Raw genomic sequence first — 25,805 nt, 5'->3', positions numbered from 1 at the left:
TGTATATTACCTGTCCTTGCATATACATGCTGTAAATTACCTACCCTAGGTAAGATACAATTATTTCATGTGTAATACCAGTCTTATGTAGGTAAAATTCTTTTGCTCGGAATAGCAAATGATACATAAACATACAAAATTCCTCTCTCATAAAAATAACAAATATATTGCAAAACCAAATTCAATTTCTTCATTGTTCATACGGTCCCGAGCAACACCGGGTACCCCCGCTAGTCTGTAATATAAAGGGCAAAAATCTGTTTAAATGTATGTATGTATGTCTGCCTAAAACTTTCCACAGAGGCGACGGATTTTCACGAGATTGGTATCGTTTGGAAGCTCGACCCTTCAGACGATAAATATCGAAAAATTGGCATTATTTCCTTCACCTTCAACTGGGCACTTTTCTATAGGGAGGGTTAACAAAAAGTCATTCCTTCATGACAATTTAGCCAAACATGCATGTGCAGAAGACCTTTCTTGAATTAGTTTAAATATTAAAAAAAAAAAACGACCTAACTTCATTTATGCAATCCTAGACCAGTTGTTATAGTGGCAGCATCGTTATCTTAAGATTGCACGTTCGAGCCGAGATATCAGATTTTTTTTTTTTTTTCGATTTTCAAAGTTTTAATATTGAAACTGGTTATTTATGCCATTTTTACATTCATTTTTTTTATTTTTCCATCACGTTACTTTTTTTTTGTTTTGTTTTTCCGATTTTTTATGGTTGAACATTTAAACATTATTTATGCCATTTTCTTTTTTTTTTTTTTGTTCGCTTATTCTTTATTTTGCATCACGTTTGCTATTTTTTTTTTTTTTTCGATTTAAAAAAAAATTGATATTTAAACAAGGTTATTATGTTTGCTTATTCTTTATTTTCCATTTTGTTTTGATATACCCTCCCCACACACATACACCTCACCACACCTGAGCAACGCTATGTACTCCTGCTAATATAATATAAGACTCATTTAAAAGTTGTCAAAATTTTTTAAAAAATATATTATTTTAGGGTATTAGTTTCACATAGATTTTATGTAAAACTGGCCTGGGTGCCTGGCATTGCCCAGGTGTTTGGAGATGTGTGTTGAGCAAAAAAAATAAAGTGGTGGTGGGCAAGCAGGCTTTAACCCGTACCGCGAAGGAGGTAAAGAACGTGAAAAAAATGTGACGTCTTTGCTGTTTTACCCATTACAAAACAGGAAGTGATGAGTGTTTAAATTAAGGCTAGTCCATCTAAAAGAGGCGATAGCTTTGGAAAATATTGGCAAAAAAAAGTGACCCCTTCCCTCTCTGTAGAAAAGTGCCCAGTTGAGCATGAAGGAATTAATGTGTTTAGCCAATTTTTCGATATTTGTCGTCCAAGGGTTGAGCTTCCAAAGGATACCGATCTCGTGAAAATCTGTTGCCTCTGTTGAAAGTTTTAGGCAGACATACAAACATACATACATTTTAACAGACGGATGAGATTTATCTTATAGATGATCCACCATTTTCTAGGCCCTGCTAACTTTTTAGAGCAGTTAATTTATCTAGGAGACAAACCCTATGAGTTTTTAGACAATTTTTGTATGATAGGGACTTACTGTTTGGACTAAGGGTTAGTGGTAATTTTATAGGATTTTTATTTTAAAGTGGATGCCATTTGGACTTGGTAAGTGGTAGGGTAAAAGGAGAATTTTGAGGTGTGGGGCTTATTATTCAATTTAATAGTATGACGGATTCAAGGGAGTCACTTTTAGGTGTGCTTGTCATTTGGACTTCAATTTAGTGGTAGCATTATTTACTTTTTTTATATATATTAACTTTTCAGATTGAAAGCATATCTAAAAAAAAAAAAAAAAAAAAAAAAGGGGGTGGGGGCAAGAATATCCGGAAATGTTGTTCATTGTACATTAAATTTATGTGAAAGTAATCTCTCCCTACTCTAAATTATATATTTTTTTTATTTTTATGTAATGTGTCCCAGCTTAATGATGTAAAAAGCAGAATGTCAGGCAGAGCTACTGTCGATTTTTCATGAAGGGCCAGGGAGATTTTCAATTCTAATTATTTCGGTATTCTTGCAGAATTTGACCGTGATCCTTGAGATTTTCAGTCAATTTAAGTCAACCAGCAATCACTGGATTAAGCCAAGTGTTCAAATATTGAAACGCTAAATTGAAATTTTTTTTTTTTTTTGTATTAAAAATGTCTTTAAATTTTGAGTGGGGATATTTTTCTCTATTTATTTTCAATTCAATGGCTGAACATTTATTTGTGGGCATACGAAATAGCTACCCTGAAAAACATGCAAAGTAATGAGGTATCGTTTCAGAACAATAGACTGGAAGAATTTTATCAGTGAAATTTGCCAGAAGTATTTCCTTATAAATCCACGGCAGATCAAAGGGCACACAGTCCAAATAAACAAGTCCCTCTTCAACCGAACGAAACATAAGATCAGGAGAATTCCCAAACCGCTTTGGGTCTTCAGTGGCTATGACACCACCGACAAGGAAAGTTTCTTGGTGACTGTATCAAACCGAAACGCAGAAACCCTCCTTCTAATAATAAACAAATATATTGTCAGACACTACGGTCATATCTGACTGTTGGAAGGCCTATAACAAAGTTGGAGACCCCACAACGAAGGCAACAATAAATTACGTCAAAAGGATGTAGCAGGAAGCAAAACAACTCTAGAAGTGTAAGCCATGTTTAGTTTCAGATGGTTCGTTGTTCTAAACAAGTTTGGAGAGGTGACTGGTTTGCAGTAAACAGAACAGTTTCCGATGGTTCGCTGTTACACACAAGTCCTGAGAGGTGACTTGTTTGCAGTAGACAGTTCCACAGAGCAAAATATTCTTACCGTGTTGAGACGGAAACCGTGTTGAGACGGAAAAAAAACATGTGAAATTGCTACGGAAAAGGTTTAATATTTATGGAGCAATTCTGGTTTCTGATTGGTTGGTAGCAGAACGTGAATTAATTCGATTCGTCAGTTCCTAGCAGCATCGTTTATAAATAGAATCATCCGACTGTGTGGAATCATACCCCCATTATAACTCCAAAATATTGTAACATCCTCCCTATTTTTTATAATGGGGAAGTCCCTTGTGTTCGTTCTGCTCAAAAGTAAATATTTATTTTTATATTCATAATTATACATAACAAAAATTAGAAATCATTTGGATCTTAGAATTTTAGCATGTAAAAAGACACCATTTTTAATTGTGTTCAAATGTCAAAACAGATGTGTACAGAGAAGAGAAATAAAAGAAATGGAAGGTATTTTAACCTTAAAAAGGGATGGGTATGTGAAAAAGAAGCCGTTTCTTAAATTTGATTATGCAGTTTTGTAAAAGAAAAGAAAAACGCATACATATAAATAAATATACATAAAACATACATGCAATATGTACCCGTTTAAAGAGGTTTTTTTTAGTTGATGAAAACAATGCAAAAAATAGATAGGACATTTTTGAAAAATAAGGAAACTAATGTGCACTAAAAAAATAAGTCAATTGTAATTTCTGCGCACCTTAAAATAAGCATGCAAAAAGTATTTTGTCAAAGGAAAATTACAAAGAGTTTTTTTTTTTTTTTTTTAATTTTTTTTTTTTATTATTTCAGCAAAAGTATTAGTTACGCATTAGTAGGTTAAAGTGTTAATACAAATAAAATGGATACAGTTTAACGTCTTGTCCAGGACTATTTTTATATATAAGAGAGAGAGAAATGTATATACATACAGGACCGTGAAAAAAAAAAATTATTCAGTCGAATTCCCCAACAAGTTTTGAGAAAAAAAAAACGCTGTAACTTTATTCTTCTTGCGGGTTTCATGAATACATCAGCGATATTTTGTTCTGATGATATGTAATTCAAAATAATGGATTCCTTTTTCACCTCGTTTTTTATAAAATGGTATTTTATATCTATATGCTTAGATCTTTGGTTGATTGTGTTCTGTACTAAGACTATACTGGCTTGATTATCACAATTTATTACTACAGAGCTTTTAGTTAATTCTGGCTCCAAAATAGTCCTTTGGATATTTTTAAGGTAGAGTGCTTCCTGGATTGTGTGTGTGATCGCGATAAATTCTGCTTCACATGTAGAGATACAGTCTGTTGCTTTTTAGATTTCCATGAGATAATAGGCCCATTTTCTGAGAGTCTGAAACAATATAAATAGAATCGTCCGACTGTGTGGGATCATACCCCATTATAACTCCAAAATATTGTAACAACAGAACAAAAAAAAAAAATGCGGAACCAACCGGGAGAGTCTAGATATCTAATTGAACTTTTTGGAGACCAAAATTTGGAAACAATCCTTTTGTCTCCATCATAAATCACATTTCCAAAAGCTAATAGGTTAGGAAGTTTCCTTCCATTTCCTCTACTCCATCTCCTCTCTCTTTGCCATCAATGGCCATTCAACAGTGGACCGAAGTAAATATGCCTAAGGAAACATTCTAATCTCTAGAAAGTTCTTCCACCAATAAACAGCCATTTTAAAAAAAAAAATGAAATAAAAAAAGTTTGTAACTTCTTGAAAAAATATTTTTTCTGTACTTTCTCCTAACAATTTATGGCTTTCATAAAATATAATCTTTTCTACCTTGTAAAAACAAATTCTGTTAAAAAAGATGTTTAATGCAAAAAAAACCCCAAAAACTTGTAATTAAAAAAAATTAAAAATCTAACAATAAATCATTTCTCCCTGATAGGCTCATAAGAGTAGTGGTTGATGGGCTGAAATCAGAGGCTCACAGTATTAATGCTGGAGTCCCTCAGGGATCCATCTTGGGCCCAACTCTTTTCCTGATCTCCATCAATGATAAAGTGTCTTACTTAAGGGGCCGGTTCATCAGGAATTTGTTTATGCTGGACTTGATGACATCCAGGTGGGAAACAGGCAAACTGAAGAGTTCCACAGGCGTGCACTTCTAAGGAGCTTTATTCATGGAATCTACGTTTTGATTTAGGCACAGATAAAGAGTGGGGAAAATTATTGACAGTAGTTTCAGCTAGATGGGTGTTTATCGTGAAAGATTGGCGAAGTGGGGGGGGGGCAGAGATTGGAGCTCAAATGAGCACTTGCCATGGAAATAACGATAAAACAAAGACAGGCTCACAACGTCTCTTCTGTGGGAGAGAGGTTGCACGGAAGAGAAAAGGACATCCCCCACGAAGCCACGAAGTCTACTTTGTACTCTGTCAAGGCAGGATAGCTGTTTATGGCAGTGACAGCAGTACTCCATCCTTGGACGTACTTGGCTTTTATATAGAGAATTGCATCAGTAGTGAGATATTTTCTGGAGCGGTAGAAGGATCCCACCATTTTCCCAGCGACCTTGGCAACAGACTTGATGTACGTGTTTCATCTCAGATCAGGAGTAATGGTCAAAACCAGAAGCTTGTCAAGACATGGAGCGTCCACCAGACGAGAGCCATCCATTTCAATTGATGCCAGATGGGGATCAGCGTTGATGATGTAAAGATAGGAGCTTGGATTTAGATGCATTAAAAGTAACCAGCCACCTCTTCCCCCCACTGAACCATGCGCTCAAGATCAGAGGAGAGAGAATCAGAGAGAGCTTTGTCATTTACGGCCTTTGATGTGTTGCTATAGATGGTCGATCTATGTATCTATCTAAATCTATGTAATTTTGTAGGTTTCTAATGTTATTTTATACATATTTGAAAAAAATGCATGATGTCGGCTCTCTATCATGGCGAATTTTAATACTTACATTAAGCGCCTGCTTAAGGGCATCGTGATATTATAACCCAGATTGAAATACTAATTTTCGAGTCAAAAAATTGGTAGCCACGTGATTTTCACATTTCAAAATGTAAAATATCAAAGTATCACGAAAATTGATAAAGAAAAAATAAAATTGTGGTTGATTTAAAATATTTACCGAGACGATGATCGAAATATACCAGTTGTATCATTTTAAAATGAAAACAATGCAATGAAACTCTAAACTGCAGAGTCGTAATCCCAAACACTATATATGCTATTGTTTATTCAAGTACGGAGAAAGGGGGGAGGGGTATAATGAGTTAATCAACATTTGTTTCTCTAAAGCCTTATACACGTAGATTTTAATATTATAGTAAATGTGAGTTTATGGATTGGTGATTGTTTAATGAAATAATCCTCCCAGGCATAATCTTTCTTTTAAAGTAGGGGAGGATGGTAGTCTGACGTGTTTACTGGTGATGATGTCATTATCTTCTGTTAAAAAAAATGCATATATATTTATGATGTACTGCATTGACATAAGATGTCATATTCCAAAAATCACACAGATGAACTGCTGATTCCAAAAATCCAGTAAATGGATCAGTGCACGCTAAGGGCTTATTTGTAACATTCCAAAAATTACGTAAATATATCAAGTAATCTTGAGTTCATATTTTCGTCCGTAATGTCCTAATGGCAGTAATTGCAAAAACTCTTCTAAGGGACGCATTAGTCACTGGAATGCTGAGACTGATACTACACTCAGAAATTCATGTTGCCCAATCGAAATGGTTGCAATGGTTGCCCAATCCCTAACTGTTTTTATGTATTAATTTCAAAAACCTGCTGAAACAGTTTATGATTTCTACTTCACAAGATTTCCAGCTACGGTATAACTGCAAATGTTTTCTCAATCATTAAATCATTTCTCTCCGATAGGCTCATAAGAGTAGTGGTAGATGGACAAAAATCGGAGGCCTGCAAGATAAATGCTGGAGTCCCTCAGGGGTCAATCCTGGGCCCAACTCTCTTCCTGATCTACATCAATGACCTCCCTAAACACATACTTAAATCATTCGTTGACATCTATGCTGATGACACGACCATCTACGGCAACACATCAAAGGCTGTAAATGACAAAGTTCTCTCTGATTCTCTCTCCTCTGATCTCGAGCGTGTGGTTCAGTGGGGGAAGATGTGGCTAGTTACCTTTAATGCATCCAAAACCAAACTCCTATCCTTACATCATCAACGCTCTGATCCCCAGCTGGCATCAATTGTGATGTGATGGATGGCTCTCGTCTGGGTGAGGCCCCGTGTTTTGACAAGCTTCTGGGTTTGACCTTTACTCCTGATCTGAAATGGAACACGTACATCAAGTCTGTTGCCAAGGTCGCTGGAAAGATGATGGGATCCTTCTACCGCTCCAGAAGATATCTCACTACTGATGCAATTCTCTATCTATATAAAAGCCAAGTACGTCCAAGGATGGAATACTGTTGCCATATCTGGGCAGGAGCTGCCAAAAACAGCCCATCATGCCTTGACAGAGTACAAAATAGACTTCGTGGTTTAGTGGGGGATGCCCTTTTCTCTACCCTGCAACCCCTCTCCCACAGAAGAGACGTTGCGAGCCTATCCTTGTTTTATCGTTATTTTCATGGCAGGTGCTCGTCTGAACTCCAATCCCTGGTCCCCCCTCGCCAATCTTTCACGAAAAACACCCGTCTAGCTGAATCCACTGTGAAAAATTTCCCCCCCACTCTATATCTGTGCCTAAATCAAAACGCGGATTCCATGAACAAAGCTTCTTTCTTAGAACTGCACGCCTGTGGAACTCTGTTCAGGATTGAATGACCTTGCTGGAAATATATACTGACAGAGTACCCGGTATTGAATGACGTTGCTGGAAATATATACTAGCAGAATACACGGTGTCGCCAGGGATTAAATGATATTGCGGGATATATATATACTAGCAGAATATCCAGCGTCACACGAGATTGAATGACATTGCTGTAAATATATACTAACAAAATACCCCCCCCCCAATTGAAAAAGAGATAGAAAAATATATTAACAGAATACCCGGCGTAGCCCGGGATTGGATGAGGTGGAAATATATACTAGCAGTTTACCCGGCATGGCCTGGGATTGAATAACCTTGCTGGAGATATATACTAGAAGAGTCGCCCGGTATTGAATGACCTTGCCGAAAATGTTAGCAGAATACCCAGTGTCGCCCAGGATGGAATAACATTGCTGAAAATATATATTAGCAGAATACCCGGCATTGCCCGGTATAGAATGACATTGTTGGAAATATATACTAGCAGAATACCCAGCGTCGCCCGGGATTGGATGAGAGAGGTGAAAATATATACTAGCAGAATAACCGGTGTTGCTCGGGATTGAGATGGTAGTGGGCGAATACCCAGCATCGCCCAGGATTGATTGAGATAGGTGAGAATATATACTAGCCGAATACCCTCTCAGGACAGGCCAATAAGTCTCCTGTGCGTCATGAGTAAGTTGCTGTAATCTGTTAAATAGAGAAGTAATCAACCATCTCAGCAAAAATAACCATAATGATACACAATATGGTTTCCGTTCTGCTAGATCTACAGCAGATGTGCTTACATTATATCTCATAGGATTAGCGAATCTTTCGACAGAGGCAACCTTTCTAGGGCAATTGCTCTTGACATATCTAAGGTCTTTGATAGGGTATGGCATGAAGGTTTACTTCACAAGATCTCCAGCTATGGTATAGCTGGAAATGTCTTAATTATTAAATCATGTCTTTCTGACAGGTTCATAAGAGTAGTAGTTGATGGGCAAAAATCAGAAGCTTAGAGTATTAATGCTGGAGTCCCTCGGGTCCATTCTGGGCCCAACTCTTTTCCTGATCTACATTAATGGTCTTCCAAATCACATCCTTACATCATTCATAGACATTTATGCTGATGACACTACCATCTATGGTAGCACATCTAAGTCAGTAAATGACCAAGTTCTCTCCGATTCTCTTACCTCTGATCTTGAGCATGTGGTACAATTGGGAAAGGAGTGGCTGGTTACTTTTAATGCATCTAAAACCAAGCTTCTCTCTTTACATCAATGTTCTGATCCCATTCTGCCATCAGTTGAAATGAATGGCTCTCGTCTAGAGGAGGCCTCAAGTTTTGACAAGCTTGTGGGCTTGACCATTACTCCTGATCTTAAATGGAATACGTACATCAAATCTGTTGCCAAGGCTGCTGGAAAAATGGTGGGATCCTTCTATCGATCCAGTAGCTGATGCAATTCTCTATCTATATAAGAGCCAGATACGTCCAAGGATGGAATACTGTTGCCACATCTGGGCAGGAGCTGTGAGAAAGGACATCCTACCTTGATAGAGTTCAAAATAGACTTTGTAGCCTCTTAGGAGATATCCTTTTCTCTTCCCTGCAACCTCTATCTCACAGAAGAGATGTTGCGAGTTTGTCTCTACTGTATCATTATTTTCATGGAAAGTGTTTGACTGAGCTTCAGTCTATGGTCCCCCCTCGCCAAACTTTCACAAGAAACACTCGTCTAGCTGAAAACGCTATCAATAATTACCTCCATTCGTTATCTGTGCCTAAACCTAAACTTCGATTCCATGAACAAAGCTTCTTTCTTAGAATTGCACGCCTGTGGAATTGTCTTCCGTTTTCCTGCTTTCCAGCTGACTACAATATGGCTGTCTTCAAGTCTAACGTAAACAAGTTCCTGATGAGCCGTTCCACTTAACAAATTTACTGAATTTCCATTACTAACGATTACTCTATTGTCCAATTTCTACTGTACACTCTTTAACCCTTGTTCTCGAGTGGCCGCTTGGCCTTGATGTTTACCTATGTAAGGGGGGGGGGCCGGCATCGCACAGAATTAAATGAAATAGGTGGAAATATATACTAGCAGAATACCGGCGTTGCTCGGGGTTGGATGCAATTAATGGAAATATATTCTTGCATAATACCCGGCATCGCCTGGTATTTAGACACACCCGGAAATTGTCTTTGTGTGTACATTTCCCTACAAAACTACTGTCAATTCTCAGTTTATAAACTCAAGATTTGACATAGAGGTATTGAGATTTGGAAAAATCTTTTTTTATTGGTTTTCGAACAGAAATTTGTCTGTCAAAGTTCAACCTTTAAAAACTATCAAACTTCTCCGCCAATTTTGGATCTAAACACTTGAAATTTTAGATGTAGGTTACTTGGACATAGATGAAACTTTTTAATTAGATTGAGCCAAAACAAATGTTGGGGGATCACAATTGGTGTCAAAGTTCAAAAACATTTAACCTCTGCAGTCTCTACCAAATTACTCAGACAATTTCTGGTCTAAACATTTGAAATTTGGCATAAAGTGTATTCAGACATAGGGCAAGCTTTTTAATCTGTTTTTGTCTGAACATTTAGCTGCCAAGGAGTCAAAGTTCAAAAGATTTTACCTTTGTGGTCTCTAGGTCTTTTTTTTTTTTTTTTTTTCTTTTTAGTCAAATAAAAAAGTTCATTATGACCTGAATTATCTCAAAACGTTTAAATTTTATTTTTTTTTTAATTTTGATAAATAAATTTTTATCTTATGACAGTATATATTCCAAATTTCATGATGGGCATTCCACTAGAACTGTCTACAAGCGTTTTATAGAAGTGGGCAAAATTTGTAAAGCTTTTAATGCTGATCAATATTTACATAAAGACCATGGTCATAAAATCAAAAATATTTCTGTTGACAAAACTGAATTTTTTTTTTTTTTTAATGCAACACAGTTTGTTATGGAAAAAATTGATATAGTGTTGGGACAGTTAATCGAAATCTGGAAAGTCAGAACTTTTTGAGGTATGAGAATCAGAAAATTTTTCCATTGCTAGTACTATAAGATAAAATGAGTAATTATTTTTAAGCTGCCAGTAAAAGTAAAACCTAATAACATAAAAATGATCTGGATTTATTTTAACTGAAAAAAAAAAAAGCAATGACCATAAGTCCTTCATCATTGACAAATCTAATAAGTGGTAAAAGGTATTAAAAATACTTTGTTTTTTCGATAAATTAGTAGACTGAGTAAAACTTTTCTCGCTTCTAAACAAGACCTGCTTTGATGACTTTTTTTAAGCCACTGTCTGTTTACTGATTGGAGGCTGCCAAATCATCCAAGCCACTTCACCCCACCCCTCAGAATTTTTTATCCTTTTGACCCCTGTAAGATATACATAAGTTATGAACAGCCAAATTTCAGATTCAGCAATCGATGGGAACCCTGTTTTTGAGCCCAGCCAAAATAAGGCCAAGAGGCCGAAAAAGACTACTCATCGTTACAAACTTATAAACTTTTTGAAAAGTATTTAGTTTCTAACTTAGGCTTTGGTACTTATGAGGGTTTTTTGACCGAGGAATCAGAAAATCAACCTTAGAAAGCCAATGGAGTTTATCTTATGGGACTTTTTTTGCCCATTTATATGCCAAGACAGCTTCCGCAGGAACCCCCAAAAGGGGCAGAACATTGGTGGTCAAGAATAGACAACTCTAGGGATCAGAGGTGATATCTGCTTTAATATTTAGAAAGCCAAAAGATAGAACTTAAATATATATAGGTTCATAATGCGGAAAGTTGACAATTTTCAAAAACTCGTAGTTGAAAACGCTCGATTTTCGTCTAATGTTGATAAATATAGAAAGTTTTATGGCTGCCTGGGTGTAATTTAGAGGTATATATGTGTTTATCATGATTTTATATTTCGGTGGCTAAATTCTCTTACTCTTAGATAAATATATAGCAGGGGGATAGGTAAAAATTAATATTGAAACCGTTTTGCCAGTTAAGTTTGTCTTGGAACATAAGTAGCAATACACATGAAAAAATTGAAATAGCTTAAAGTATTTCAATATTGGTATACATAGAAAGAGCTTGATGAGCTAAGAAAGAATCTTTTTAAATTTTAAAAATCTGATTAAAATTAAGGAAGTTATGACTATTTTTGTGCCTCAAACGTTTGGATATTTTCCCCTTTTTAAGACCATATGCGTTTTGTCACATTTTTTACACTACTTTTTCAGTAAAAATGTCATATCTTTGTTAAAACACAAGACTAAGCAATGAAATTTACCATATAAGTGTATTTTTGTACAAGGAATTAGAATATGCAACTGAAAATCTCCCGAAGTTTATGGTTTCCAAATAATCTGCAGTAAATGTGCATAAATATGCAGCAATTCCTTAAAAATGCCATGTACCCATAAACAGAAAAGAAGTTGGAGAACTCAAAGTTGAATTGTAATGTGCTTTATGTACAAAAAACTTAAATCTAAACATGGGACCATTTAAAAATGAATATATTGCAATATTTCTTTGGTATTATTGTAGATTAACACCTTCTGTTTAACCCCACCCAACCCCTTCTGACCACCCCCCTCCAAAATGGGATTCTACCTTTTTAGGCAATTATGTATGAAATGCCATGAAAAACTTTAATGAAAGATAAACAAATTATTTTAGAATTTAATGTAAAATAATTCCCCATTACAGGTCATTCTAGCGTTTTAGGGCAGTTAACTGTTTTTTTTTTTATGGGAGATAAATCCTGTATGCTTTTTGTTTTATTTTTTTTAAGACAATTATATGTGGTTTTAAGAGGGTTTCTATGCAATGAGAATATGGGTAGGTTGCCATTCGGACTTTGAATTAATTGTAGGGCTAAGGAAAATTATGTGGGAACATACTGAAGACTTGACAGAAACAAAAACAATATTAGAGGGGGGGGGGGCGGTTAGTTTCACAAAAATTTAATGTAAAATAATTCACCATTTCCAGCATTTTAGGGCACTTCAATTTATTTTTATGTGCATTTTTCTTTAAGGAAGGATCTATTTTTTGTTTGTTTTAGATGCTTGTATGTGGCTTACAGAGGTATTTTGTTGGGGGGGGGGCCACTCGAACTTAGTGTTACTGTTAGGGTTAAAGAGTGTTTTAGGACGAGACTTGCCACACATAACTTTAGTAGGTGGGTTGCTAACAGTATTTTGTTTTACTATTTATTTTTAAGTCCTTACCAAGACTTCAAATATTTAAGTGTCAACTGACATTTGTCTTGTTCTCTGGAAATGCTCAACAGTCAACACTATTTGTGCGTTTGTATTACTTGCCACAGAGGTCGAAAAAGTTGTCCAAAAAAATAAAAAATAAGAAAAATAAAATTATAACAAATAAATGTTATGCAAAGCATGTTTTTATTTAATGTAACATGTTTATTCAGCTCGACAACCATACAGTGCTTACCGATGTATTGGAAAGTTAAAAATGCCGACCGACTATCTCTTTCACACGGTAAGTTTGGGAAAATGAGTTAAAAATAAAAAACTAGATAAAATACTGTTAAAAACCCGCCGAATAGTTTCTAACAGTATTTTGTCTGTTTTTTTATTTATAACTCATTTTCCCAAACTTACCACCTCAAAGAGAGAGAGTGGGCCGCCATTTTAAATTTTTGAATACATCGGTAAACACTGTTTTTCGAGCTGAATAAACATGTTACATTAAATATAAACACTAAAAACATATCCAGTTAGATAGAAAAGTAACTTATCTTGCCTTTGATAACATTTATTTGTTATATATTTGTTTTTTGACAACTTTTCAAATCTATGTGTATAGTAATTCAAACGAGATTTTCATACATCTTTTGATTTTGAAAAAAAAAACATTTGTGGCTATTCGCAGTAAAACATTGTTTTAATTCGCTGTTCAAAACTAATGCAATGAATAAAAGTGCATGCAAGCTATATATCTACAAAAGTTTACTTTGTTTTTTAACCATGTTTTTAAATTTGGCTAGAAATGTGAGAAACTATAATGGATTCATAATGCCGAATTAGTTGCGATTGTTATTATACATTCTGAAAACCGAATAATTCTTAACTAATGTTATTCTGATAACATTCTCTAATTAAACATACAGAACGTTTATATTCATATTTTCATGCTTTTCTTAATTCGTTCGTGAATAAAAATTAAAGAACGCGTGTTGTTTATACTGTGCTATGACTAATACTACAACTGCTGCAGTGCTGCTGCTGCTACTAATACTAACTTAATTTGACCAAACTCGAAAAATAAACATTTTTTTCGGGTAGGTCCTTTTAAATTATTATCAATTACCGCGGTCCTACTCAACATAAAATAATACTTCTAATTGATAAAGATAGTAAAAAGAATGATTTATTTACTAGTAGGTGTCCGATTAAATTTTTTTTCAAAATTTTCAATACTCGTCATATTAAAGTCTTATTTTTAACACAACAAAAAAAGAAATGGTCAAAAATATTTCGGACACTTGACAGTATTAAGATTAACACCTCTTCTGATTGGTTTCCAAATTTCATAACGAAATTCTTCATACAATCATGGTACGGGCCTTTAGAAAACAGGGAGGGTCATTATAAAACCTTACCGAAAATGCCATTTTATGACGTTCACATTTTTATCACTTTATTTGCTTAAAACTCTTAAAATATATAATGTACATCCATATTTATTAATTCATTTGAAAGTATATCCATTTTCTAACAAAACAGTAGTAATTTGAAGACTTGAAGTGCTTTGGTTTGAAAAATATGGCTATTTTAGTAGAACTAACTTGAAATCTGTAATTATCCAAAGCGTTTTTTTCGTCCGTGTGTATTACTAAGATAAGACAAAAATACAGACAAGATTAAAATTTTGCCAGTCACCATAAAAATGCAAGTTCTATTTTCATGTAAATGTAGAATTTAAGGAGATACTTTTACTATATAAAACTACTACTTATTTATTTTTTTTTTTTTTAAACACGTCTTCAACAAAATTCTCTATCTTCAACAATTCTATATTGTTTATTGATACAGTCAGAAGTTCAAATGAAAGATTTCAAATATCTTCTTGTCATCTTATAGAACATACAATTCCAGTAGTGACATGTCTTTTCAGAGAATGTTTACTGTCTTGTCATGTTAGTCAATATTATGAAATTATTTTTATTAGATTTTATTTTTATATTTATTTTATTTATTTATTTACTATTTTTTTTTTTTTTCAGACTTATACCCTTGGACTAAGATTTAATAAGTATCCTTTCTTAGATATAAAACTTTTTCAAGTGTTCCATCTCAATGGATTCAGTAAAAATAATCTTGAAAATGTATGCGGCAATCCCTTTAAAATTCATAAGAAGAAAGTCCAAAATTTAAATTTTGGACTTATGAATTTTAAAGGGATTGCCGGAATATGCTGATAAGAATAGTTTAAATTGATTCCTGGTAAGATTTGCACACAATGTCGAAAAAAATAACATCAGCGGAGTCTTTTGATGGTGTTTCAATATGATCAGCCACAACCAGTGAAGCCAAATCTTCAAACATTTTTGTAGATAGTGAAACTGAGTTACAGCTACTGAATGAGTCACTTTCAATTATTGATGAATCGCCAGTAAAGTGACGAAAACTTGGAAAACATACCATTTATGAGAAAAAAAATCAAAAAAAATTACAGGACTCCTATCAGATAGAATTGGTATAATTTCATCAAACATTTCTCATGAAGAATCAACTAGTGCAGAACAATGAAACTTTGAAAGAGAAATTATTACTCCGTTGAAAGAAGTTTGCAAGTGGAAAGATATCACAAAATTTCAAATTCTCACCGTACTTCCAAAAAGCTGGCGTCTAAGCAAAATACAAACAGGATTTGGCACTACAAATAGACGAGCAAAAAAAGCTTATGAATGAGGAAGGAATTTTAACTTTGCCAAATACCTGAAAAACTAGATTCCCACAAGATACAATTAATAAAGTGAAGCAGTTTTATAAAAGTGAAGAGGTCAGTGATGCTTGGAAAAAAATGATTACGAGACGGTTTTTTGAAGGATGGGAACTGGTCCAGAAATAAAAATCTAGTTCTCTGTAACCTGAAAGAGGCATTTGAATTATTTAAATCATAGAACCAAGAGAAAATAAGCTTCTCTAAATTTGCTGAACTTAGACCAAAAAATGTGTGCTTAGCAGGTGGTGCTGGGATCTATACTGTCTGCATCTGCACAATCCATCAGAATATGAAACTGATGATTGCAGGATCTCATCTTGCTAAACCAGCTGAAGGAGAAAGTTATCATTTGACAGATTACCACCAATGCATACTTGCTGTTACATGCAATGAAGCAGCAACAAATTGCTACTTGGGTCACTGCTCAGCTTGCAACAAACTAATGGATTATTTTTTGTATATGGAAGAAATTTTTCACAAAGATTCAGTTGATTATTTTGTATACAAACAGTGGTTATCAACTGATAGAATTATTCTACAAACTCTATCATAATCTACATAGGAATTCATTGAAACTTTCCATGCAGGCCTTCAAACATTGAAGCATAATTTCATTGCCAAAACACAATCAAAATTTTGTTCTGATAGAAAAGCTTCATTGAAGGTGAATGAAGTCTTAGCAATAGCAGATTTTGCTGAGAATTATTTATTTTGCAAGATGCAGCTCAAGAATTCCACTGGAATAATGATCAAGCTACATTGCATTGATTCATCTGCTACTATAGAAATAGAATTAACCTTGAGCAAATTAATTTTGTTATAATATCTGATTGTCACAAGCATGACGCAGTAGCGGTCCATTTGTTCCAAAGAAAGTTTATAGAAAAATTTGAAGAAATTCTTAATGTTGATGTCCAAAAAATTATATTTCTCTGAGAAATATATAATTTATTCATTGTAGAGTGGCACTTTTTTGTTACTTCTCATGGGAAAGGACCATGTGATGGGTTAGGTGGTACTGTTAAAAGGTTATCAGCAAAAGCTTGCCTGCAGCGACCATATAATGAACAAATCATAATGCTAAGACAGCTGTATTTTTGTGCAAGAAAAAATATTTCTGGAATACATTTATATTCCTCAACTGCAGAATGGACAAAGGAAGCAAACGTCTTAGACTGGTTTAGCAATTCTCTCCACGATTATAGGAACACAAATTACGTACTTTCATTCCTGTCTCTCTCAGAGAAGTGGAAGTACAAACAGTGTCAAGACAAAATAAAGAAAGGCTAGTTCGAATCACAAAACTAAATGTGGAGTTCAAAGACATTAATGGATTTGTGACAGCACTTTGAGAGGAATTGATGGTTAGGATATGTATTTGAAAAATATCCAGATAATGGAAAGATGAAATTGACATTTTTATAACCGAATGGACCATCACATCCAAATATCAGAATTTTGAACTATTCTGATATTCTTAGCTCAATTGATCCAATAACTGAAACAGAAAAATCTTATCAACTTTCAAAAAATGCATCAGATATTTTAGAAACTAAGATTTTGAAAGAAAATACTAAAGTATTGTTATAAAAACTTTCATTAAAACAGATTTTTCATTTTCCATTTTGAAATGTATCACATTGAACACAGATTGATTTCTTGTGGATATCACTATCATGTTAAATGTCAAAGAAACTGTTTAACATCGGCATCAAATGTTTATTCTTTTGATACTATAACCTTATTAAATCTCAACACAATTTTTAGAATTCTTTATTACATCACTTTCTGTATTAAAATCTGTGTTGCATAAGAAAAAATATGAAAGTCATTCTAAAACAGTTGGATTTCTAGAAAAATATTTTGACTTCACAACCAGAATTTGCGTAAACTCAACTTGTCAAGAATTTTTTTACAGCATTCATTTTTAAAGTTTTTCATTGAAAACAACAAAAATTGCCCCCCCTCCCCTTTTTTTTGTAAATTTAGACTCGAGAAAAATTTGTTTACCATTGAGATCACATGTTTTGTTATAATTTAATTAACCCTTAACACCTTTCAAAATTCTTTATTATATCACTTTTTCCATAACAAAATCTGTGTTGCATTAAAAAAGAAAATGAAGAAAATTCAGTTTTGTCCACAGAAATATTTTTTATTGATTTTATCACCATGGTTTTATGTGAATATTATAAAACGCTTGTAGACACAGTTTTAGTGGAATGCCCATCATGAAATTTGGAATATATACTGTCATAAGATATACAAATATTTTGTCAAAATTTTGAAACAATTAAAATAACTTTTCTTGATAATTCAGGTAAAAGGTCATGGTCAACTTTTTTATTTGACCTTGAAAAAAAAATATCCCCAGATAAAATTGTAGATCTATCCAAGAATGATACGAGTGAACTTTTGTTGGCACATAAACAAGATATTGTCTTTTAAAGTTAGTCACTTCTTCATAAAAAATTCACCTTTTTGTAAAAAGGTCAAGGTCATATCTCAGGAACCTTTTGACCTTGAGATGTTTAACAGGTTCGTGGAGATCCATAAGTGTAGCAAATTTGAAAAGGATCCGTCTTGCATGGTATTTGCCTACCTAAAATTTGTTGATTTGACACAGAATGAGCCATATATATATATATATATATATATATATGCAGGCAGTGGTGGTAAAAATAGGTTGAAAAGTACTCAACATGATGGTAGAACTGAATGTTTCATTTTACAACCTCGAGTATTAACTCTGTCTAATACAATTGTTTCCGCAGTCAGAGGAATTCACTGTCTGCTATGTCAGATGCTAAGTCAAAATAAGAAGGGAGGAAGATATGATTTTTTTTTATTTATTTTTTTTTTTTATAACGACAGAAGGGAAGAAGCATGCATTTGCGGTGTGAACAAAATCAGTTGAATTAAGAAAGTGTTTTTTACGTAGTTTAAATGAGTTAAGTGTGTCAACAAAGCAGGCGTTGTTCAGAGTGGGAGGGGTTTACATGAAATAAAGTTTTCAGGGAGAATTTTCATGGCTACAATGTTGACATACGTCTAGTTGGTTATGCTTTAACATAGTCCTATATAACTTATATAAACTCTCTAGAAATTTTGAGTAGGAAACTAATTATATGGGAGATAGCTAACATACGTCCAGTTACATTTAATTTTGCTATTTATGTTGGGTTTGCAACAATTGCAGGAGTTGAAGATGAAAAATAGTTAGAAAAATATATGATTAATAATTAAGAAAATTGAAAATTTGGGTGTTTAAAAATCTAAAGAGGATTTTGTTTGGTAAGTATTTGATGTAAAGGGGGGGTTTCAAAGAATTAATTGGCTTAGAGATATGCAAAGACTAAAAAAAGAATGGGGATATAACTTCTAAACTATAGAAGTTCAAAATGACACTATAAAATGGTGTGGAGTTTAATGGGAATTACATAGCTATACAATATGAATAATTAGATATGGAATGGTATAAAACTAAAAGATGAGGAAGGTAGGAGCAATTAATGATGGGTAGGTAAATGGTTGTAATTTTTTCTTAGTCATAAGTAGGGCTGTGACAACAGAATATTCTTTTCATTGTTCTGACTCTTGAGTATATATCTGTTAATCTTATGTTTTTATATTGACTGAGTGGTTTTCGGTTGATTAACTGTGTCGAACTGTCAGATGTACTCGAGTCAAAAGAATGAAAAGAATATGCTATTGTCACAACCCTAGTCATAAGCTAAACTGGGTAGGGTAAAAATGTTAGTGTGTAATTAGTAGATTAAGGGAGTTATATTAAATGAGCTTTTGAAGAGTGAAATTGCTGAGGTGAAATTTGTATCTGCAAATTAATGTCTCAATTTCAAAAGTTTAATTATCTTTGGAATTCTAAGGATTTTTTCCTTATAAACGAAAGAAATGGGAATTTAAAGATTTACAGTTACTAGATTTTTTAGAAATTTCTCAGTGAAGTGTGAGGTATGAGGAAAACAGGTGAACATTGTCTGAAGATAGCGGTTTCAATCCTACCCAAAAGTAGGCCAGAGGATTAGTTGACTAAAACGTGGTAGAATAACAACTATGGAAGGCAGTAATTACTGGCAATACAGTTAAGACTCAGCATTTCTATCCCGTCAAAGGATCACTTGGCAGAAATGTGGTGAAAGTCTTCAAAAATACACAAACAGTTATATGCAAACACCAGGGGCAGATACAATAATGTACATTATTGTTGTGATCAATAAAAGAATAACTTTCTGAAAATGAGTAAATTCTTTAATGCAGTATCTTGAAAGAAAAATATTTATAGTCTGGTATTGCACTATTAAGATATGTAAATGAGAACTTTATTTATTCATTTCTTTATATTTGTTGTAATTTTTCACTGCTCCAAAACTTAAAAGCTATATGTATATATAATTTTAATGGTGATCTGTTATGGTCAATTGTTCTCATATTAAATTCTGTATTAGATCTACTAGATCATTGTTGTCGGACATATGCATTATTTCTTTCAGCTATCTTAGGCTTTTCCATTCTTCTGTCTGATTTTCATTTTATTCCAGAAGAATAGATGGTTTCCCTTTTTTCTTTCCAGCTATACCTGACTTTTCAGTATCTCCACATATTATGACTTTCCAGTGTTATTCTAACCTAATTTACACATATTATATGAATGATAGTTAAAAGTTAAAATTACATAAACATCCACAAAGTTATTCTTTTGACATTGCTTCAGAAAAAATATAGGCATAATTCTTCTGGAGGTGGTGGGATAATTTTATATAGAATTACTTGGGTTTTATATTTACAATGACTTTTCAGTGTTATCATGTTTTTAGTGTTTGGCCCCCCCAAAAAAAACAACCACCTAGGCTTTATAAGATCTAATCCCTTAAGTGCCTTTTTTTTTTTTTCCTTGTAAACAATGTTTTTCCTTGTACACAATGTTTGTGTAATCACATTCTCTGCAGGCTATTGTTCTCATCACCATCATTTCTCTTCAAAATATTGTGAAGTCAGAGAGTGGATAAACAAGGAACTTTAAGTTGTCCGGGAGCAAAATGTATTTATTGGCAAGACAATCTGCTTTTTCTTGGAATAATGACATATTGCTAAATAAGAAAAGACTGAATACCTTAATTCTTTAATGTTCCAGAAACAAGAGAAGAAAAGACACAAAACTTGGCATTGCCTAGTAATACATGAAAACAAATATCCTTGTGATTGTTTGGAAGTATTTTATAGCTTGATCGCATGCACTTATTAAAGGTTCCAAATTATTCTGACGACATCCTGGAACAAGTGTCCCAATTAGTCTTAAATTAATGCTTTTTTTACTTTTCAAACAGGAATAACCTCAACACTACCAGTCATAGTCAAGGGCAGACAACTGTAACTGACTATTTTCCAGTCAGGAGGAGTAGCAGACAAACTAAAAGTTGCTTAGAGGTAATGTTTTTATGTACTTTTTTCTTGGAAAAAAAGGAAAGCAATTTGATTTGAGAGAAAATCATTAAGTAATTCGAAAGTCAGGTTCAGTGTTTAGAGGTGACTAGAATTCATTGACTGCGCCTCTGCAGACAGGTAAAATGAGGCAACCAGTGATGCTTGATGATGGGATCCTGGTGGCTGAATAATCAATGGCAAAGAAACTGTCATTGGCTACAATATTTGCACAATATTAGTAGGTACCGGCAGCAGCCTGAAAAATGAGTGGAATTCGTAAAAAATGGTCAACTTTAGGTTATGTTCACCAGCCTGTATTTCATTTGTTTGAATTTGTTTTTGGATAAAATATATATTAAATGAAAGAGCAAATCTTCCTCTTTCGTATGGTGTTTATTTTGTATTTGTTGAATAAAAATTCAATTTTACTGATTTATTTTAATAGCACCAACAAAAGTGATAACATTTTGACGTGGAACGCTAGCTGCTAATTTTTAAAAAATCAAGAAAATCATACCTCTTATTTAAAACTCTCGCGAATTTTTGCCATTCAACCAATAAAAAAACTATAAATAGCATCAAATCAAATTAAGCAAAGAATGATCTTTATTTACGTATAAAAATTACAACAAATATAAAGAAAAAAATATGCGAAATTCTTTTTAAAAATTTTTTCTGATTTAATTTGCTTCTAGTGAATTAACTATTCATAATAACCATGGCAAACGTGATATTAAATTAAAGTTTATTCAATTTCCTATAAAATGGTGCTAAGAAATTGTACCTAGCTTTATTCGCAAAAAGGCGCAAGGCGAAAGAAAATTGACATCTCGGGAGTCTTTTTGGACAAAATTGCGTGAACCGTGAACACGGTGAAAATGTGCGAGTCAACGAATGAAAGTTGTTCGACTCCGGTATTTTACCAAATAGTTAACTATACTGCTTCAATTTCAATATAAGCGATAAGAAACCATTTCTGTACATTAATTTGTAAAAATTACATTTGAATATTTTAAATATTCAGACGTATTTTGCAACATTTAGTTAGCATGTGTTCAGCTTTTTAACGTAAACAAATAAGCGATATTTTGGATTTTTTTCAAAAATTAAATTAATATTGTATCATTTTAGGGGGGAAATAAATGGAGTATTTATAATAAACCATTCATAAAATTAGTGATTTAATTTTAAAACGTTTGAGCATCTAAATATTCGTTTATCGGCATTCTAAACCAGTTTCCTGAAAGTAAACAAACTTGGCAAAAGAGCGTAAAAAATGCTAGACAAGAAGCAAATTGAACAGCATGTTTCTAGCATTTTGTATTTATTTGAAAATGATTTGGTGCATGGTAGATATTTAATTCAAGGCATACGACTGCATAAAATTAAAGTTTGAATAAACGTAAAAAACTATTGTCGTCCATAGATGAAAGTACGGTGGTTGCACTTAGCGAAACCGCGCTATTTTTAAATAGTATTTTCAAATTAAATTAAAGTTTTACAATAGCTTTTTTATTAAATTGTTAGTTGAAAGTCCAGAAGCGTTCCAAAACACCCTCTCCTCCCCATGTTAAGAGTGGCTTTCTAAATGTTATTTCAGCACAGTTCGCTAAGTGCATAAGTACCGAAAGTACAGACTAGGCTAAATTTAAAAACAAAAACAAAAAAACATCCTCTCTTCCACATGTTAGTTCGCTTCATAAGTACTATTGTTTTCTTTTATTGTTTTAACATTTATTTATTTTTTTGTATAATTTAAATTGTTAGCTGAAAATATGGTGCTTCTACACTTTATTGCCGAAATTGGAGACACCATTTTATTTCACGCACCTGCTGTCCAAATCCAGGGGAGACTATGGCCGAAGCATGAAATAAATAACAAAAAAAATTAAACTGGAGAACGATTGCAGTTAAAACAAAAGAATAAATAACTAAACAACCCACTTCCCCGTTAAAAATTGGGAATTGGAGACGCCATTTTATTTCACGCACCTGCTGTCCAAATTTAGGGGAGAACATTATATTAAACTGTGGCTGAAGCATGAAATAACAAAAAAATTAAACTTCCGGAAAGAACTATGAAAAAAGTAAATAAAAAAAAAAGTGATAGAACTTATATCTGTAATTGTTTAATTGGAAATGTTTCGATTTAATTAATGAGAACGGGAAAGTTTTTCATGGAACATTTTTTTTTATTAAAAACATAAAATGAAATGACATATTCATAATGATTTAAACTGGGCGAGCGCCTTTTTTTTTTTTTTTTTTTTTTCGAACAAATAAATAATTTTAAACATTTTTTTGAATTAAAGCAACTTTGAAAGATACACAAATTAATTTAAATGATTGTTTTTTTCTTTAAAAAAAAAAAACGACACAGTTAAGAGTGGTTTTCTAAATAATAGAAACAATCATAAATACTATTGTTTTAATATATTTTATTCTTGTATCGTTTATTAAATTGTTAGGTGAAAGTACAGACTAGTTAAAAAAAGACGCCCTCCCCTCACATGTTTCCTAAATAATAGCTCACTTCATAAGTTTCATTATTTTAATTTATTTTATTCTAGACAGAAAAATCAAATTAGCACAATGAAAACAACTTATGTTGAAGACGCGGTATTATTTTACTTTAAGGCCCGTCTCACGTCCGTATATAACAAAATGTGTATTTTTGTAGATTTCAGTGTGCTAAAAACGAATCTGAAAACCGTTTCCGTCGCAAAAAATAGTTTGATGATATGAAGAAATTACTTTTTCGAAAAGTGGGTGATCACTTTTCCATTTAAATTTAAGTTAAAATGAGTACAAACTTTCTGGGCACCTTAGAGGGGGCGGGGGCATTTTTTTTTTTTTTTTTTTTTTTGTGATTATTGGCTAAAAAGTTTTTGTTTGATTTCTTTTGCATGGTATTAACTCCTGAACTCTGGGACTATTTTCCATTTTACAGCCCAGCCTTTGTTTACGCTACGTGCGAGCATAAACGAAGGCTGTTGAATGTGCACTCGTGTACCAAACTGCCTTGTCATAGTGTAGTATTGGCAAAAAATTAAGATTAGACAAAAAAAAAAAACAAGTACTTTTCCAAAAATTAAACCAAAAATAAAGTGTTATGAAATTTGATTTTCTTAATCAGGCCGAGAAAAGAAATGTTTCTATGAAGGAATATAATAGCAACCGGTACACCAAAGATGTCATCAAGTGTGTCATTGAATTGATTAGGGCAAGCAGAAGTATCTGGCAAGAATTGTGAAAAGATAATTGATATTGTAGCAAGACACATCTTTCACACAGCTATAGAAGGGCATGTCCTTGCCAAACAAAGCGAAACAGATGAAGAAAGTGCTCTAGTTGATCAGGCAGAGTTTGGAAACTACAGCTTTAGCAAAGAAGGACAGTTTGTGGCAGTATATTATGACGATGACTTTTATTTAGGTCAAGTAGTTTCTGTCACAAGTAGTGAAGGACAAGTGAAATTTCTGGACAAGTGTAAGGTGAAAATAAATGCCTTTAGATGGGCAAGGTCAAAAGTAGAGAAAGTCTCTTCTCTGTATGTGTTTGATTGGGGGTTTGAGGTAACCACCTCAAATGGATGAATGTGGTCAGTTCCCAGCGAAGAGTTCAACAGAATCACAAGGAAATATCAATTATATAGAGAACTCTATTGTTAACATGCAGCTTCCTTTTGTATTGAATGTAAATTGGTGTTGAACAGGTACGTTTGCTTATATACGATACTTCGCCATGATAATCAGTGAATTATTGCGATTTATTTTAGAAGTACAAGATGTACAGAGCTGAAATTTAGATATGATATTCTACAATATGTATTGATTATGCATGCAAAATTTCACATCTGTATCTTTAATAGTTTTTGTGACTTTGAAGTTTGTATATGTTTAAAGCATTCGGTACTTTATTTCCGCCATTGAAATTGAACACATCAGTATTTTTATCGACTTGAAAAAACTTGCAGCTGGAATTGTTTGAAAAAAAATAGGCATAATAACCAGTATGCATAGAATTATATTGCATGTTCATATTTAATTTTCTTTAAGTCAGTTTTATTTGCTGGTACTTCAAAAAGTGCCCACCAGTGCGATTTTGCGATTATAAATATTGCAATGTTCACTTTTCACATCTCAAAAATGAAGGCTGAAATTGAATTAGGTATGATTATACTTTTATTTCCTATTGTCTTCTAATACTAAGAGTGATGAAAGCATCTTTTGTGACATTTTTACCCGTTATTTTTTTTGTCAGTTGCTTTCAAAGTTGCCATGTCGTAATGTAAACATGTTCATGCTACATTTGCAAATATGAAAATGATCATAACTAAACAAGATATCTTCATGATTTTTGTTTTGTTTTTCTTGTATTTATGTGTATTTTTATATGAGACGATCAAATTTAGCCATAGGCGATTTTAAAATTTTGGCTGCCGGTACCTAATATTAGAACATATAATGTGCATGTATGAAATATAAACAAGAATAATAAAAAAATTAGAAAAAAAAATACATGTTAAAAATCACAACATGGCTGTATATAGCTCTGAAATCCATCTGAAACTTTATCAGCATGATTCAGAAATGCAATTGTAGCTTTTGCCAAATGCAAGTGTACTATTATAATCTTGTTTAGCTACTGTGAATGGGTTTCCATTTTGGTACTTAAATTGAACTCTGAGTAGTTGTGAAAAAAGCTAAAAATGTGTATAGCATCTAAAAAAAAAAAAAAAAAAAAAAAAAAAAATTCCAAGTGGCTGCACATTGACTCAGTT

The 25,805-nt window shown here is 33.2% G+C and overlaps 1 protein-coding gene across 3 annotated transcripts in view; it reads left to right on the top strand.

Moving 5' to 3' along the window:
* The window catches only part of LOC145295951 (N-lysine methyltransferase KMT5A-A-like), a 191,819-nt gene that overhangs the window by 34,331 nt on the left and 131,683 nt on the right, over window positions 1–25,805 (top strand). For all 3 annotated transcript variants that reach the window (XM_080141861.1, XM_080141855.1, XM_080141844.1), the window contains exon 3: window positions 20,926–21,025. In XM_080141861.1, coding sequence (XP_079997987.1) covers window positions 20,926–21,025 — 100 coding nt within the window. The remainder of the gene's footprint in view (window positions 1–20,925; window positions 21,026–25,805) is intronic.

This window comes from Euprymna scolopes, chromosome 2, assembly GCF_053919585.1.
Source record: "Euprymna scolopes isolate OS-2025 chromosome 2, ASM5391958v1, whole genome shotgun sequence".
NCBI classification, from domain to species: domain Eukaryota; kingdom Metazoa; phylum Mollusca; class Cephalopoda; order Sepiida; family Sepiolidae; genus Euprymna; species Euprymna scolopes.
Note: the sequence above shows the minus strand (reverse complement) of the source record. Positions and strands in the feature narration are given on the sequence as shown.